Source organism: Mytilus californianus, unplaced genomic scaffold (genome assembly GCF_021869535.1).
Source record: "Mytilus californianus isolate M0D057914Y unplaced genomic scaffold, xbMytCali1.0.p SCAF_3, whole genome shotgun sequence".
Lineage (NCBI taxonomy): Eukaryota > Metazoa > Mollusca > Bivalvia > Mytilida > Mytilidae > Mytilus > Mytilus californianus.
Genome location: NW_026262679.1, coordinates 17,289,445 through 17,304,493, shown reverse-complemented (window position 1 = coordinate 17,304,493; position 15,049 = coordinate 17,289,445). Strand labels below are relative to the sequence as shown.

The following is a 15,049-nucleotide window of genomic DNA, read 5'->3' as shown; positions in this document are numbered from 1 at the left end:
TTTCTCATTGTTGAAGGCCGTACGGTGACCTATAGTTGTAAACATCTATGCCATTTAGTCTCTGGTTGGGAGTTGTCTCATTTTGGCAATCATGCCACATCTTATTTTTATAATAAGAGTTATCATTTAATTACAAGTGATTATGGCGTAGAATGTAGTCGAACACATTGGATATGCATTTTACTGTCTTTGCTAAATGATCGCCATAGTATTTCTACACCTCAAAATCATAGATTGTGCAAATAGGTTAATTTATTCCATAGCCTATTTCTCGCATACATACAAAATACTTGGTATCAGATGTACACAATGCATGGAAATTAAGTTATACAGACGTTTGTCCTGTTAAACACGTCTCTGTTTTCAATAGGAACGGCAACTACTTATCGAAAATCTTCATTTGTTTTGCGATAATCCCACAATGCATCTCGTTTACAAAAGAAAATATCGCTACTCCACATAAGAAACAGTTGTGTAGATTCGCACTTTGTGCATAGACTGAAATTGTAAATACATATAGATTAATACACATCATATCCGATATGACTGTTTGTAAGGGCGATAATTATACACTTCCTTGTTTAGATGAATAAAATGTGGATTCTACTTTTCGTCGTTATAACTATTCGTAAGTATATTTGTTACTAAAATACTAGTAAATGATTTATGCGGCTAAATACCTCAATTATGATGTTTGTTTTAACTCTTTTGAAGTTTCAAATTATGAAAAAGTAAAATGATCCACATTGGATTTAGTCTAACATGATAAACATGTGTGTTTTTCCGTATGCTTAAAAACCATGCGTACAATATGTAAGTCTGGAATATTTTTCATTATTTACACTAAAAGCTTGAAGTGCAAAACATGAAAAGCTACAAAGTTAAACACTCTACATGGTTTAAACTAGAGGCTCAGAGGAGCATGTATTGTTTACCTGAAATTTTGCATAATTTTGATACAATTTAACAAAAATATTTTTGTTGAATGGCAACTGTGTAATGCAATGCACCCAGTTTCTGTCTTTATATATTTTTGAAGATAATTAGTACAAATGAGAATAAATTGGTTACAATTCTGCAGAACAATTGTAAGGAGTCGATTAATGATTTCATTCATATTGACTAATTTATAGATCGGAGAATTGTTGCTGTTCAGAGTTTCAGTTCATCTTTTATATTTTCCAAGATATTATATAAAAACACCTACATTATTAAACCATCATATAAGAAATCGACTGACAAATCGTAAATTTTACTTAATTGTAGATCTTATATTGCTGATCATGTTTTCTTATTCACTGTTTTCTCCATCCTCCAATAGGTCCCCCCTAAAAAAAAAAAAAAAAAATAAATAAATAAGTAAAACAGAAATCGGTTGAATTGTTATTGAAAGAAATAACTCCTATAAGTCGATTTATAATTTTATCAATTTTATCAATGTTGACTGATTTTTAGATCTTGTAAAGCTGATAAACATTGCTGTTTGGCAAGGACTATTGTTTTCAAATTGTTCTAAATATTAAGAGAAATAAAACAAAACATCGGTTATTCGATTTTTACGAATGAGAATTTAAGCATGGATGCAATTTGGGTACTCCTCATTACAGAATAATTGATCTTTTGTATTAAGATTCATATCCATTTTTCTAGGATTCAATATGGATTCAAAATTAAACTTGTGGAACTATATAGTAAATAAGGATACACAATAAACACAGAATGGCAACTTTTGTCTGGCTCATAAATAAACATAGGTGAAGAAAAAAAGCTGTCAATATAGGTGCAATTTATGTACCCTCACGTTATATAGATTGCACCAGGCTCCCAGGAGACTGTATCGCTCATAGGCATGCAATTGATACAATGCAACACGAAATTTGTATTGAATGGAAACTATGTCGTCCAAAAAGTTATCTTGCTGATCATTTTATTTATCTTGCTGCTCATTTTGATTAGAAAGAGTTTCTGTCTATCCATTATAGTTTTCAAGATAATGAGCATACATGTAATTGAAATCAAAGCATCGTCGGTGCTTTGATGCAGTCAATGTTTTAACCTAGTTGGACATTTTTCTGATATCATTATCCGTACTATTTCTTTATTCCAAATTCAGTAAGAAATTTCAAGACAATCATCATAACTTGGGAAATGTGATTTTTGTCCAACATACAAAATTGTGTTCAAACACAATTTCTATTAAAAAAAAAATAGAGAGACGATATCTAATTGATCGATTGAGTGTTTTACGCCTCTTTCAGCACTATTAGCTATTTCGTGGCGGTCACGACCGTCGGTAGGAAATCTGACAATCATGGTCAATTAAGATTGAAGTCGAACGCACCTGCCACGTGCAAGATTTGAACCCACAATTTCAGTGTTGACAGGTTTATGATATATCACTATTGCATTAAGCTTGTCTCACAAAAATTTACTATAAATGGTTGCTTTTGGGAATATTTCTATGATCAAACAAAGGTACATGTATACTACTATTTAACTCATCTTTTATTGATTTTTGATTAAAAAAAATATGACACTGAAGAGGAATGTTTTATATTATTACATGACTAAACAAATTCTCTTTTCTCATTGGCTAAAAGCATACGGAGTCTATTTTGATAACACATTGTATATTCACCGCAGGAAAAAATCACGAGAGGTTAATATAAGATTTGGAACAGCTAACGTGTATCTAAATATAGATATCCCAAGGAAACGTCAATGACGTAGGTTTATTACGTCATGCAAATTCTCGTTTTTTTTCTTTTTCTTCTTGCTTTCGGCATATTTTTTTTTCTCTTCTTGTTTTCGGTTTATATTTTTAGTAAACTTTATTGAATATTTCAACTTATGAAAGTTAGCAACTGCAAAAGCAGATGATATATTTAATATAAAAACAAGAAACAGTTTTAAAAGTATCTTGAGTAAATACTAGAAAATTAGAGAAGGATAAAAAGTCATATGTTGACATTTGATTTCAGTTGATACAATGATTTATCAACCCCAGAGATTATGACATTCACCCATCGGCCGTTGGACTAGGTGAATATCACATCTCTGGGGTTGATAAATCATTGTATCAACCGTAAGCCTCGGACGATGAATTTCATATCTCTGGGGTTGATAAACCATTATATCAACCTCATCAAAAATCAATAATTGTATAGGGTTATTTTCATTTCCATAATAATACTATAAAGTTTGTATTCTATTGCTAAAAGATGGATAAATTGTCAATATTGATGCAAATTCTTTTAGTATTCAAATTTTAATAGGTGCACTCATTTTTAACATCTAGCTTCTTTTTATAAACATTTTTTTCAATTTAATAATTTTGATATTGATGGAAAGAAGAATCTCCAAGGGAAGGTGTAGTATGTTTTTTATTGAAGTTTGAACAAACACAATAACCAGAAAGAGGCTTTGAAAATGCACTTTTTCAACAACAATAACAAGTCAGATATTAAGTAACTAATTTTTATTTAAATAGGTGTTCATTCTTCGCTGTATATCTTAGATCATATGATATGTCATAATGTGTAAATCAAAGTTGTCCTATTAAGATAGTCATACCTATGATGCTCTTATGACTGTCATAAGTGAACACATTTTATTTTATATTAAATAACGATTAAAAAATGATGAAAACAACTATACAAATAAAATGTATGAAATGATAAATTAATTATTACCATTCTTAATATTTTCAAATATTTTATGTTTTCATTATACTGAACATGAAATTACATATAAAAAGGAATTAAAATCTGAATTTATAATTTGCTCAAATTCAGTTTGTATATATATAATAAAATTTTAGAACTTCGTATGTATGTATTGTTATACATGATGTGTAATTTAATTGTGAATACTTTTAAGATTTGGTACATCGATTACCCGCTTAACGAAATAACCGTGCAAATACGTTAATACACTACAATATAAGGGAAAAAAATGATGCATATATTAATTTTAAATAATCATGAGTAAGAAAAGTAGTCTTACACCCCAGTTCTATTGTTATACTTCATAGTTTCTATTTCTGAAACATGTGTAAATGAATAGATCTATTGTTACGAATAACAATGAATTTTGACCACAGGGTGTGACGAGCGGGGTTTCTGGAAACCCCTGCTTCTACATCCCGAAAACACAGTCCATTGTTATTCATAACAATAGAAATTGTTTGTTTTTTTTCAATAGCATGAACATAAGAGATTAAATTAATAATAGTGTTCACTACAAGTTGTTTCAAGACATGTTAAAAAAACATGTTTCAGGAAATTACAATGGCGAAAAAAAACATAACATTCTCTTTTGAATAAAAAAAAAGTCATTTAAATACTGTTTTGCTTGAAGCTAAAATTTTTGATCCCATATTGCAATGTCTTAAAAAACATACATGTAACGAACTTTTATTTGAATTATACATTAAAAACATATAGTTTTCATTTGGACTAAGTCTTCATCATAAAATAAATATTAATGTTTGGATTGTTGAATACTAATGATGCCACCCAGTGGCGGATCCAGACATTTTTTAAAGGGAGTGCCAACCCGGGATAAAAAGGGGGGAGGGGTTCCAGTCAAATGTCTCTATTCTAAAGCATTGATCGTAAAAAAAGGGGGGTTCCAGTCATATGTCTCTATTCTAAAGCATTGATCGTAAAACAGGGAGGTTCCAACCCCCCCCCCCCCCCCCATGGTATGGCCCCCAAAAAGGTGGGTTCCTAAATATGCAATCTGTTTTTTGTATGTTAAGCGTGTCCGGTCGTCGGGTTTCTAATCCAGACCTCCTATCCCTCAGTATGTTCGAATATATAAATATTGCCTTAATCTTTAGTCTATTCTACCAAATCCAACGCCTGACTCAAAATGTCGTCCGTCTTATACCCGTCCATATTGACAACTGCATACAAGGAGCATGATGTATTTTTTTGTAATAAGAATGCACGATACGGTCAACCTTGACCTGCTGATCCATATTAGCACATGGATTTAACGGGAATATGCAAAACGGCAACGTTGACATTTGTATAATCTACTCACTTGTCAAAGTTTGAATGAAGACCGTCAAAGTAAGGTTACTAGTGGGTTTCATATAAAAAAAAATTCTTATTAATCATTGTTTGATATTGTCAATAAAAATGCTATCCTTTCTTTTTCATTCAATATTCAATGTAAACAAATATAGGATTTAGCATCGGGTGTAAGTTAGTTATACACTTCGGGATACGGCGTGTCTGGATCTTATTTCTAAACACTTAATAATATAATTGCCTAGGCACATAAGAGTTGGTAAATGCTCATTTGTGAACAGCCAGAAATATTTTTTATCCTTGGGTAATTCTTTACAATTAGTACAAAAACTGTTTACTTTATCCCATAATAATTTTCTCTGTTCGTTATATAAAGGACAACTTACTGTAAAATGGGTCTCTTCCTCAATAGAATTTGATCCATGTGATAGGCAGTGATGACATAGACGCTGAGTTCTCTCTATGTATTTTTTTACTATATCTATCTTTCTCAATTTTAAGATCATGTGCACTTATTCTCATTTTACATATAGCTCTTCTTATATTAAAATCTTTAATTGATAAATAAGCCTCCTTTACGAAGTCAGTCTTGAGGTTGAAATAATTTTCTAATTTACTATTACCTTGTGATAAGGTATCAGATCTTTTGACCACCCAAAATGTTTTAAAACTGTTACAAAGTTTACATTTTACAAATTTAATTAATTTATTGAGCTTTGTATTCAAATTTTGTATATCAAGTGATTGAAGGACATTTCTCATAGATGAATACCAACAATTAATGTTTCCTGCATCTAAAATTTTATTACAAACATAAGCATCATAAAGTAACCCATCGCCCAATTTGTTAAGCCTGTGTACATATTTTACCATAGATATAATGACAGAAAAATAAAGAGGAAATCTTGCAACCTCTGATAACACTTCCAAATTTGAGGCTTTTTTATTTACACCAAGAATATATTTTAGATACCTGAAATGTGATTTTTCCAAATAATCATTTATGTAAATTAATTCAAATAGATAATCACTTTTTTTCTTGCAAGCAGCAGAGTTAATCACAATGTACCCCAAATTTCACTACAATATAATAAAATTGGTTTTATTGTGTGATCATATAAATGGATTGCAGTATCAATACTTGGATTACAAGCTGACATGGATTTTTGTAGTTTAAATTTTGCCTTTAAGGACTTTTTGAATAGCTCTTCTTTCCCCTGCTGAAAAAGACCACTAGAAGTAAAGACTATCCCTAAATATTTATATCTGTTAACACATTCTATAGCCTCATTATCTAAACAAAGTGATTCGTTCAAAAATTTTCCAGGCTTGTTAAAAATTAAAACTTTTGTTTTGGAAAAGTTTACATCTAGACACCAATCAATACATTAAGTATGCAGTTTATCAAGTCGGTTTTGAAGACCCTGTTTTGTGTTTGATAATATAATAATGTCATCGGCGTACATAAGACAATCAATTCTACGCCCATTGATATAAACAGCATCTGGACTCGACTCAAATCTTAAAGGCAGATCATGAATGAAAATCTTAAATAAATTTGGGCTTAGAACATCCCCTTGTCTTACCCAAACTAGCGAGCTGAATGATGGCGTTAATACATTACCCACTTTCACTGACATTTCATTTTTTCTGTACATATCTTTTAAAATAGTATAAAATTTTCCAGATATGCTATTTTCCAATAATTTGTATCTAATACCACAGTGTATGACCCTATCAAAAGCCTTTTTTAAAGTCCACAAAGCAGGCATAAATTTTCCCCCTTTTCTGTTAGTATATTTATCTAATATGGTTTTTAAAACAAACATATGGTCAGATGTTCTCCTCTTTTTTGAAAAACCAACCTGACATGGATGAATTATATTATTTTTATCGAGATGAATGTCAAGTCTTTTATTAAGAATACTGTTAAATAATTTTCCAATGCATGAATTAATTGCTATGCCTCTGTAATTTCCAGGCTTACTAGGACTCCCTGCTTTAAAAATTGGACATAAATAAGACAATGACCATTTGCGAGGGTATGTTCCAGAGCAGAATATCAAGTTAAAAAGTTTCTTCAAAACAGGTGCAAATATACTACCCCCTGATTTCAATATCTCGTTTGGGATACCATCTAGTCCTGCAGCTTTATTATTCTTTAGTTTATTTATAGCATCCAAAATTTCTTTTAGGGTTATTTTGTAATCCAGTTCATAAAAAGTTGGATTTTTTTCTAAATTTTTTACTTTCTTGTTAATTTCCACTAATCTGTCTTTAAATTTGTCAGAGTTGAGATTTAAAGATTGAAAATATGAAAACCAGACGTTAGTTTGAATAGAATGTTCTGGACCATCCGAATTGTCTTCTTTTAATTCTTTGATGAGATTCCAATAACTCTTTGGATTATTATCCCTTAGATTATCCAGACTGTCAAGAATGTTTTGTTTAAATTTCCTTTGTTTATATTTACGTAGCTTATTATACTCCCTATAACATTTATAGTAAGACCCTTTTATAATTGGGTCCCAGGGGAATTTTGATAACAGCTCAACTTTAGAAATAAGGCTTTTACGTTTTTGTACCAGGTCTTTGTCAAACCATTTTTTGTTTTTGTATTTACGTGCAACTTTTTTCTTGGTTTTACGGAATATTAAACATTTACTGGCAGCATTATCTATTATATCAAAACATTCATTAGCTGCCTTTTCAATATAGTCCTCTGAAAGATTAAATTTTGTGTCTAAAAATTTTTAATACTGTTTCTAATAATTGGCTGGCATAAAGTGTCTTGAAGTTTTTGTGTAGAGGTTTCTGACCATATATATTTTCCTGGAAATAAAATAGTATTGTCTTGCTCCTTAGCTTTATTTGAGTAACTAGCTAACAGGCCAAATGTCAGTTTACAGTGACAGTCTGACAGAGTTGATAAAAAATCAGCAACATGAAAAAATAAAGTATCTTCAATCAAGTCTTCCGATATGATAACATAGTCAACCACACTACTACCTACTGCTTTTATACAAGTGTATTTACCATAAGAATCGCCCCACATTCTCCCCTTTAAAATACGTAATTTGGACGCAATACACAAGTCCAGAAGCTGTTTACCTCTTGAATCTACTTTCATATCATACTTACATCTCTTTTCTTGAATAATATCACAACTATAATTATCATACATTGGTATATGTATATCATTGACATCATTTATTATAAAATCTGGCTCTGACCCTGTCCTTGCATTTAAGTCCCCACACAATATAATACTACCTTGATGACTAAAATTTATGATATCTTTTTCTATGTTTTGTAGTGTGTCATCTTCTGATTGATCAACATAAAATGAAGTAGCTGGTATAATATATGCCAAACATAGGAATATATCTGTACTTAGATTAAAATAATGTTTATCAAATTGCAACCATTGATAATCTTTACATGTATTTATCAAAATCTTGATGCCCTTGCGAACTTCATATTTGATCAAAATACCTAAGCACCCATAGTATCTAGAGTTAGCTGATTGTGGTCTACAAATAGGGTAATAGTTAAAACCCTCAATATTGACTGTAGTGTTATAACCTACATGATCCTCAGTTAATAGTATAACATCATATTCTCTTATCTCTTGAAGAAAAAGGGGATCGGTTGCTTTGAAATAAGCCCACCTATGTTCCAAACACAAAATGTTATGTTGTGAAAAAAATTATTTCTCTTTTGACTGGTCATAATTGCTTTTTTAATAGTTATCTTTTAAAATTCCTTCTCACCACTGGTTAATTGTACAATAATCTTTTATTAACTTTGACAGTCAGCTTTTGGGCAGGTAATATGAATATGTTTAATACTGAGGTCAGGTATTGTGTGTTGAAGGGTGTGATAAAGTGTTTATCAAATTATGTAATACAGGATATAACTGTGATTCAAATTATTACTCACATCTTTAATGGTAATTGTTTGTAAACCTTGACAGTTGTCAATTATACTGGTATTATATCAGTACTCTTACTTGCCTTATGAAATATTTTTGAATGACAGTCTTTGAAAAAAATTGTGGGAATGTACTTCATTTTTTTTATAATGAATTTACTTTATTGTAACAAATAGGGTAGCACAACATGTATGAACAAAGGTAAAGAGAATGGAATATTCACAGCAAGGAGATTTTAAATCAAAAACAACAATTGAATATATAATAGTATAACATTAGGTTAAACATTAATAATTCTCTAATAACGAGGGAATCTTAATTCGTTCTTGGATATCTATTTGTGGTGTTTATAAATCAAAAACTGACATTATTAATTAGTCTATAATGGGATCCAGGGACTCCAGTATTTGTTATATTCCTCTTCAGAGAGGTTTTTAAATGAAATGTATTTCTCTAAGTTCATGTGTTCCTTTAAATAATTTTTTAAAGCATTTAAATTTGGCAATACTTCTTGTAATTTTGTGCGGTAAATATTATAGTATTTTGTAACCAAAATAATCTTATTTTTAACAAAATTCGATTTGATACTTTCGAAGTTACCAAATAGAATAATGTTGATATTCAAAGGCAGTTCAATATTTGTCATTTCAAAAATCCAGTTGTTTAGTGCATGCCAGAGACTGGAGACCATATGACAACTCAAAAATAGATGTTCTATGGTCTCTTGTTCGTCTTTGCAAAATTTACATATATTGCTACTATTTATCTTCATCTTATAAAGTAGTGTTTTAGTTCCCAAAATTCTATGGATAATTCTATATTGGAACCAGTAAAGCTTTGTGCTTCTACTATATTTAGTACACGAAGTGTGTATTTTTTTTCCAGTTATTACCAGTCATATTAAGATAGTTTTCCCATTTTTCCTATGCATCAAAAGCAATATATTTCTCATTCAATACTTTGTACATGTCCTTTGAACCTTTCTTTGATTCAAAGAAAACTAGAACAAACCCGCGAAATCGCGGGTATTTAGAGCTTGGTTGAAAGTATGTAAACTGTTGTAGGATGAATTTTTGTAAAAGATTTTATGTCTGGAGAATTTCAGAAAAGGTATCAAACTGAGTCATAGGCACTTGGAGACAGGACAATTATTTTAAGCCCTCTCCCGTTTGTCCAAAGTCCGTTATTTTTTTTTTTTGCTCTCTATTAAATTCTATGATTTTCGCGTTTCTGTATACTATGAACATACATATAATATAAATAAGTGTATTTGCTATTAACTATCAATTCCAAGTTTCTTCTCCACGGCGATCACTGCTATACTATATAGAGAGTCTCTGTATATTATAGGATTATAATCATAGTATACATGCAGAATGACGCGAAAATAATTGTCCTGTCCCCGAGTAATTATGAAAATTATGTTTAAAGAGGGAGTAAAGGAAGGGGGGGGGGGGGGGGGTATCTGCACGGAAGAAAATAAAATTGCCATTTCACGTTTGAGCGAACATTTAAAAATTTCTTGCACGTTGATTTTTTTATCGATTTCAAGAAACACGGTGAATAACGAACCTTTTTCACGGCTGCACGTGAAATAAAAAGTGGCAAAACATGTTGCACGAAAATAACCCTTTACCCCCTCTTTTAAAGTTTAAAATCGGAAGTTTTGGGTATGACTTAAAAGTCGGTCTGATGACGGAAACAATATCCGGACGCCTTTTTCTTCGTTTTTCTCCCAAAATAACACAAACTGAATAATCATAAGAGTGGATGACAAATGCGACTATGCATGGTACCTATAGGACACAGAGGCATGATGATTAATTTATTGGGAAAGGAAGAGAAGCGACACACAAAATGAGGTCTTCTCGTTTAATAGTATAGATACTTAAAGGTAGAATTGCTTGAATTGTTTTCTCCTTTACATCAATATTGATCGTGTTTAACCACTCTTTAAAGCGAGTGTGATATTCCATAATTATGTAAAAAAAATGGTCTAAATTGATATAATTGTTGGAAATTTTGAAATGACATAATTTTGCCCTGATTATCTAACAAGCCATGCACTGTCCAAATTCCAGCTTTAGCCCAGTTTTTATAATAAACACTTGAATCACCAATTTTAATGTTTTCTCCCTCCCATAAAGGATAACAGCCAGGATTCTACTTCGTCAAAATTATCTCCCCATTACGCCACCAAATTTTTATAATCGTTAAAATGGAAGCCATTGTAGTGATGACGCGCTGTCAATTTAGCTCTTGAAACTCGATCAGTTTATCCACATAGCATCATTACGATCCTTATATGCCATTTGTATCTTAAAAGACAAATGTATCTACTTTCTATTGATCATCATTTTATGTACTTTTATGCTTTTGGTTAACTTAAAACTATTTTTTGATCGGTTGTCAGGAGGAATTTTCGAAAGTTCAAAAATATTTAAAAAAATTCTTTATTAAATATTTCGTGGAAGGGCAGACTAAAAAATTTCAGAGGTTGAGGACTAATTACCGTAGATAACACGCACAAAATATGAAGTTTTTTTGAAGTTATGCATTTTTAAGATCCACTTAAGTCTGTCGTCAAGTACTTTTAGAAAAAAAATTGCAATTCTAACACACCTACTCTGTTGCTGTGACTCATTCTTAGTACTGTAAGTTTTTAATGTTATTATATCAACCTATAGCCAAAATATATAAAAATAATCGAATCTGAAGCGAGATGATGTATCAAATATTTTTCTTTATATGTTTTATACGTTTTCAAGACAGCATAGCAAACTCAAACACGCCTGAACATTAAAGGTGTACTTGAATTTCTCTTTTCGATGAAATTATTGCCCATTTTTTTGATTTTTCCCAAAAAACTGTCGCCGGGGGCAGATATGCAAATTAATGCTTTAAAAAGATAAATCTATTATCTTTCTTTGGAATATTTTCGGCGGTATTTATGCTTATGCACAAAAAAGATCCACATGTATTTGCACCTACCCCAATCGACTGTTTTGTGAAAATGTGTCTATAATTTAAACGTTTATAAATATTTTGAAGCTAAATACCATAATTTAAGTAAAAACACATAAATACGATGCATAAAATCCTAAATTATGCACATTCATAAAACTTTTAAAGCCCATAGAAACAGATATAAACAATTCAAATTTACCACCTTGGCCTTTTTGACCTTCTCTAACAAAGAGTTCCATTTCTTTTGTTTAATTTCAACTGGGTTTCCGCCTGATAAGATAGAACTTCATCAATACATCTTGGTTATTCTAATTTGATGAAGGGTTTTCCAAGCATCAAAAACCTCTTGACAAAATTTATTTGATGACCTTTTCATGGGCCCAATGTAACTTAGTTCAATAAAATTTATTTGCTCCACAATAGTACTCTTACTTGCCTAATGAAATGTTTTTAAATGACAGTATTTGAAAAAAGTGTGGGAATGCACAGCTTGTCCACATTTTATTCAATTACTTACTGACATACGAGCATAAGATACTAATAAAATACTTAAATAATTCTTATTAACTACATAAATGTGATATACAAGTATTAACTTTTGACATTTATTCATAAATAGTAATATTTTATAAATTTTGATTAACAAAGGAAGTTTTTGAAAGCTGTATATTTAAAATGCAGTTGCTGTTCGACCACTCTGTCCTTAATTAAAGGGCAAATAACATGTGAATAGTTGGCAGAAGATGATTAAAATGGTGTATAAAGTGTATGTAAGACATATAATACATCATAAGATTCATGGTATGTTTTCAACTCAGAATTCTGCACCATCTCAAAATCCGGAATGATCACATAGATCCAGCTTGGCTTATTAAAAATTGGCTAAAACTATAATGTGGGGATAACAACCTCTGCAAAAAGTCGTTCGACCATTTCATTCTTATTGAATTATTAGTACATTTGGTGTTACTGATCATGTTAGCTGTTCAATTTTTTTGTCTATCTATTATTGTTTTCAAGATATAAGGGAAAAAAGTAAAATTTGATAAATTAATAATTTTTATGGCAATAACTCCTACAATTAATGGAGTCGACTGACGATTTCGACTATGTGAATTATGTTTAAATTTTCTGCTCCACTAGGTCAACGGATTCTCACTATGACGTTTTAGATGTAAGTTAAGATATATAGCAGACCTAACTGTTGCATTGTGTTTATGGTAACCTTCATTTCAGTATATATGTTTAATCAAATAAACACCAAACTTTCAATTGTGCGGTGGCAGAAATTTATCTATGTAGAGGAATGTTAAGTTAAACGAGGGTATGCATGCAAGCTTGTAGGCCTTCTTGTGAGTCCCCTGTTTAAAGGAACAAGTTATCGAAACGAGGAGAACGGGCGCATGTAGTTGTAATAGGAATACAAACGTCATATATAATTTCTAAAATAAGCAGACAAAGTTTCAAAATCATCTGCCGAAATTGTCCGAGTCAGATACAAACAGAAGATATTTATGGATAATACAAAAAATATACTGAGGGGCAATAAACAAAAACATAAGCAAAATGAAAACAGACAACGCTCTGGTCAAAAGAAAAACGACGAAATCTTTTTAGAACAGTCGTAATAGCACTACACAGAACACAATATATTAAGCAGCACGAACCCATAAGAACTCGGGTTGATCTCAGGTGCTCCTAAAGGGCCGGCAGTTCCAGCTCTACTATTTATAACGAGTGCCGCCTGCCGTATTGCTCTGCTAAAATACATTGATGATTTATATAGTGTTTCCTAACAAATTTTAGGACGTAACCTAACTCATAAACAATCGGCACCAACAAATCTTTAAAACTAAACTTTATTTATTGTGAAAGGTTGAAATAGAACATTATTTTCAGGACCGAGGATAGACATAACTACTGATAGAAGTAACACCGACACATAAAACAAAAGGGCATAATCACACTGAAAACAGATGCGACACGAAACCCTTAAATTAGTTTGTCCAAGTCAGATACAGGCAGACACTATTCACAGTATCTGACCGTGCTTGTTCGAGCCAGATTTAAACTAGGCAAGATTTATTTTCACATCGTTAACTCGGAAATGTTTATAGCAATAAAATATATTTTTTTTTAACAAACTCTTAGGACGGATTTTTTCGACAAATCGAAATTTATAGTGAAACATTTTCGACGCTTTTTACATACATTCTGCACATTTCTAAAACTTTTCTCCATCTTTTAAATCAAAATGTGAAATCTGGGAAAAAACAGGGTTTATTTATTAGTTAATAGTACAGTTTTGTTTTTTTTAGTAACAGCGATTTCTCTTTTCAGATAACGTCCAGACTAATACAGTATACAAGTTCAGTGGTTCTACAGTTACTTTTAAATGTCCGTATGTTCAAGAAGGTAGCAACAAAGTTGTGTGGAATGGACCATATGGTGGTCAGACTGTCTATTCACATTCAAATCATCGGAATACTTTATTACCTAGTGACTTGTATAATCGTTTATTCATCATAAGTAACAGCAGTGTTGGCAGATTTGATTTGAAAATTGTTAATTTACAATACAGTGACGAAGGAAAATACAACTGTTCAGTACCTAACAATGGAACGACGAAAACACACTCGTTTAACTTATCATTACCTGGTAATTATACTTATGTAGTTATCAAAGTACTTAAAAGGTGTGAGTCAACGTCGCAATACACTACTTCTTTCGTGGAAACTATGGTGTAATTCACACCGATTTGAGTCACTTCACTTCACACACATACATTTTGAGTATCACATGAACAATGTATGGTATATAGTTGAATTTCGAAACGATTACTAACAAGCGACGTCAGTCATTTATAAAATTGAGTCCATGCGAACGGCATGTAACACAGTATAAAACAATTGAAATTATCGAAAATAGTTCACTTGTTTCTTTTATTATAACTTATTACTATATACATGTATACATTTTTACATTATATATATATATATATATATATATATTTGAATTGTTTTACAATAGTCATTTTGGGGCCCTTTATAGATTGCTGTTCGGTGTGAGCCAAGGCTCCGTATTGAAGGCCATACTTTGACCTATAATT

The 15,049-nt window shown here is 31.1% G+C and overlaps 1 protein-coding gene across 3 annotated transcripts in view; it reads left to right on the top strand.

Annotated features, from left to right (window-relative positions):
- Window positions 1-15,049, top strand: part of LOC127734022 (uncharacterized) — a 144,937-nt gene that overhangs the window by 80,884 nt on the left and 49,004 nt on the right. Inside the window, exons 1-2 of one of the 3 annotated variants that reach the window (XM_052243566.1) lie at window positions 544-628; window positions 14,281-14,598. The exons of the other annotated variants lie outside the window; for them this stretch is intronic. Coding sequence (XP_052099526.1) covers window positions 586-628; window positions 14,281-14,598 — 361 coding nt within the window. The 5' untranslated portion in view covers window positions 544-585. Of the gene's footprint in view, window positions 1-543; window positions 629-14,280; window positions 14,599-15,049 lie in introns of those variants that run through there. 3 annotated transcript variants of the gene reach the window in all.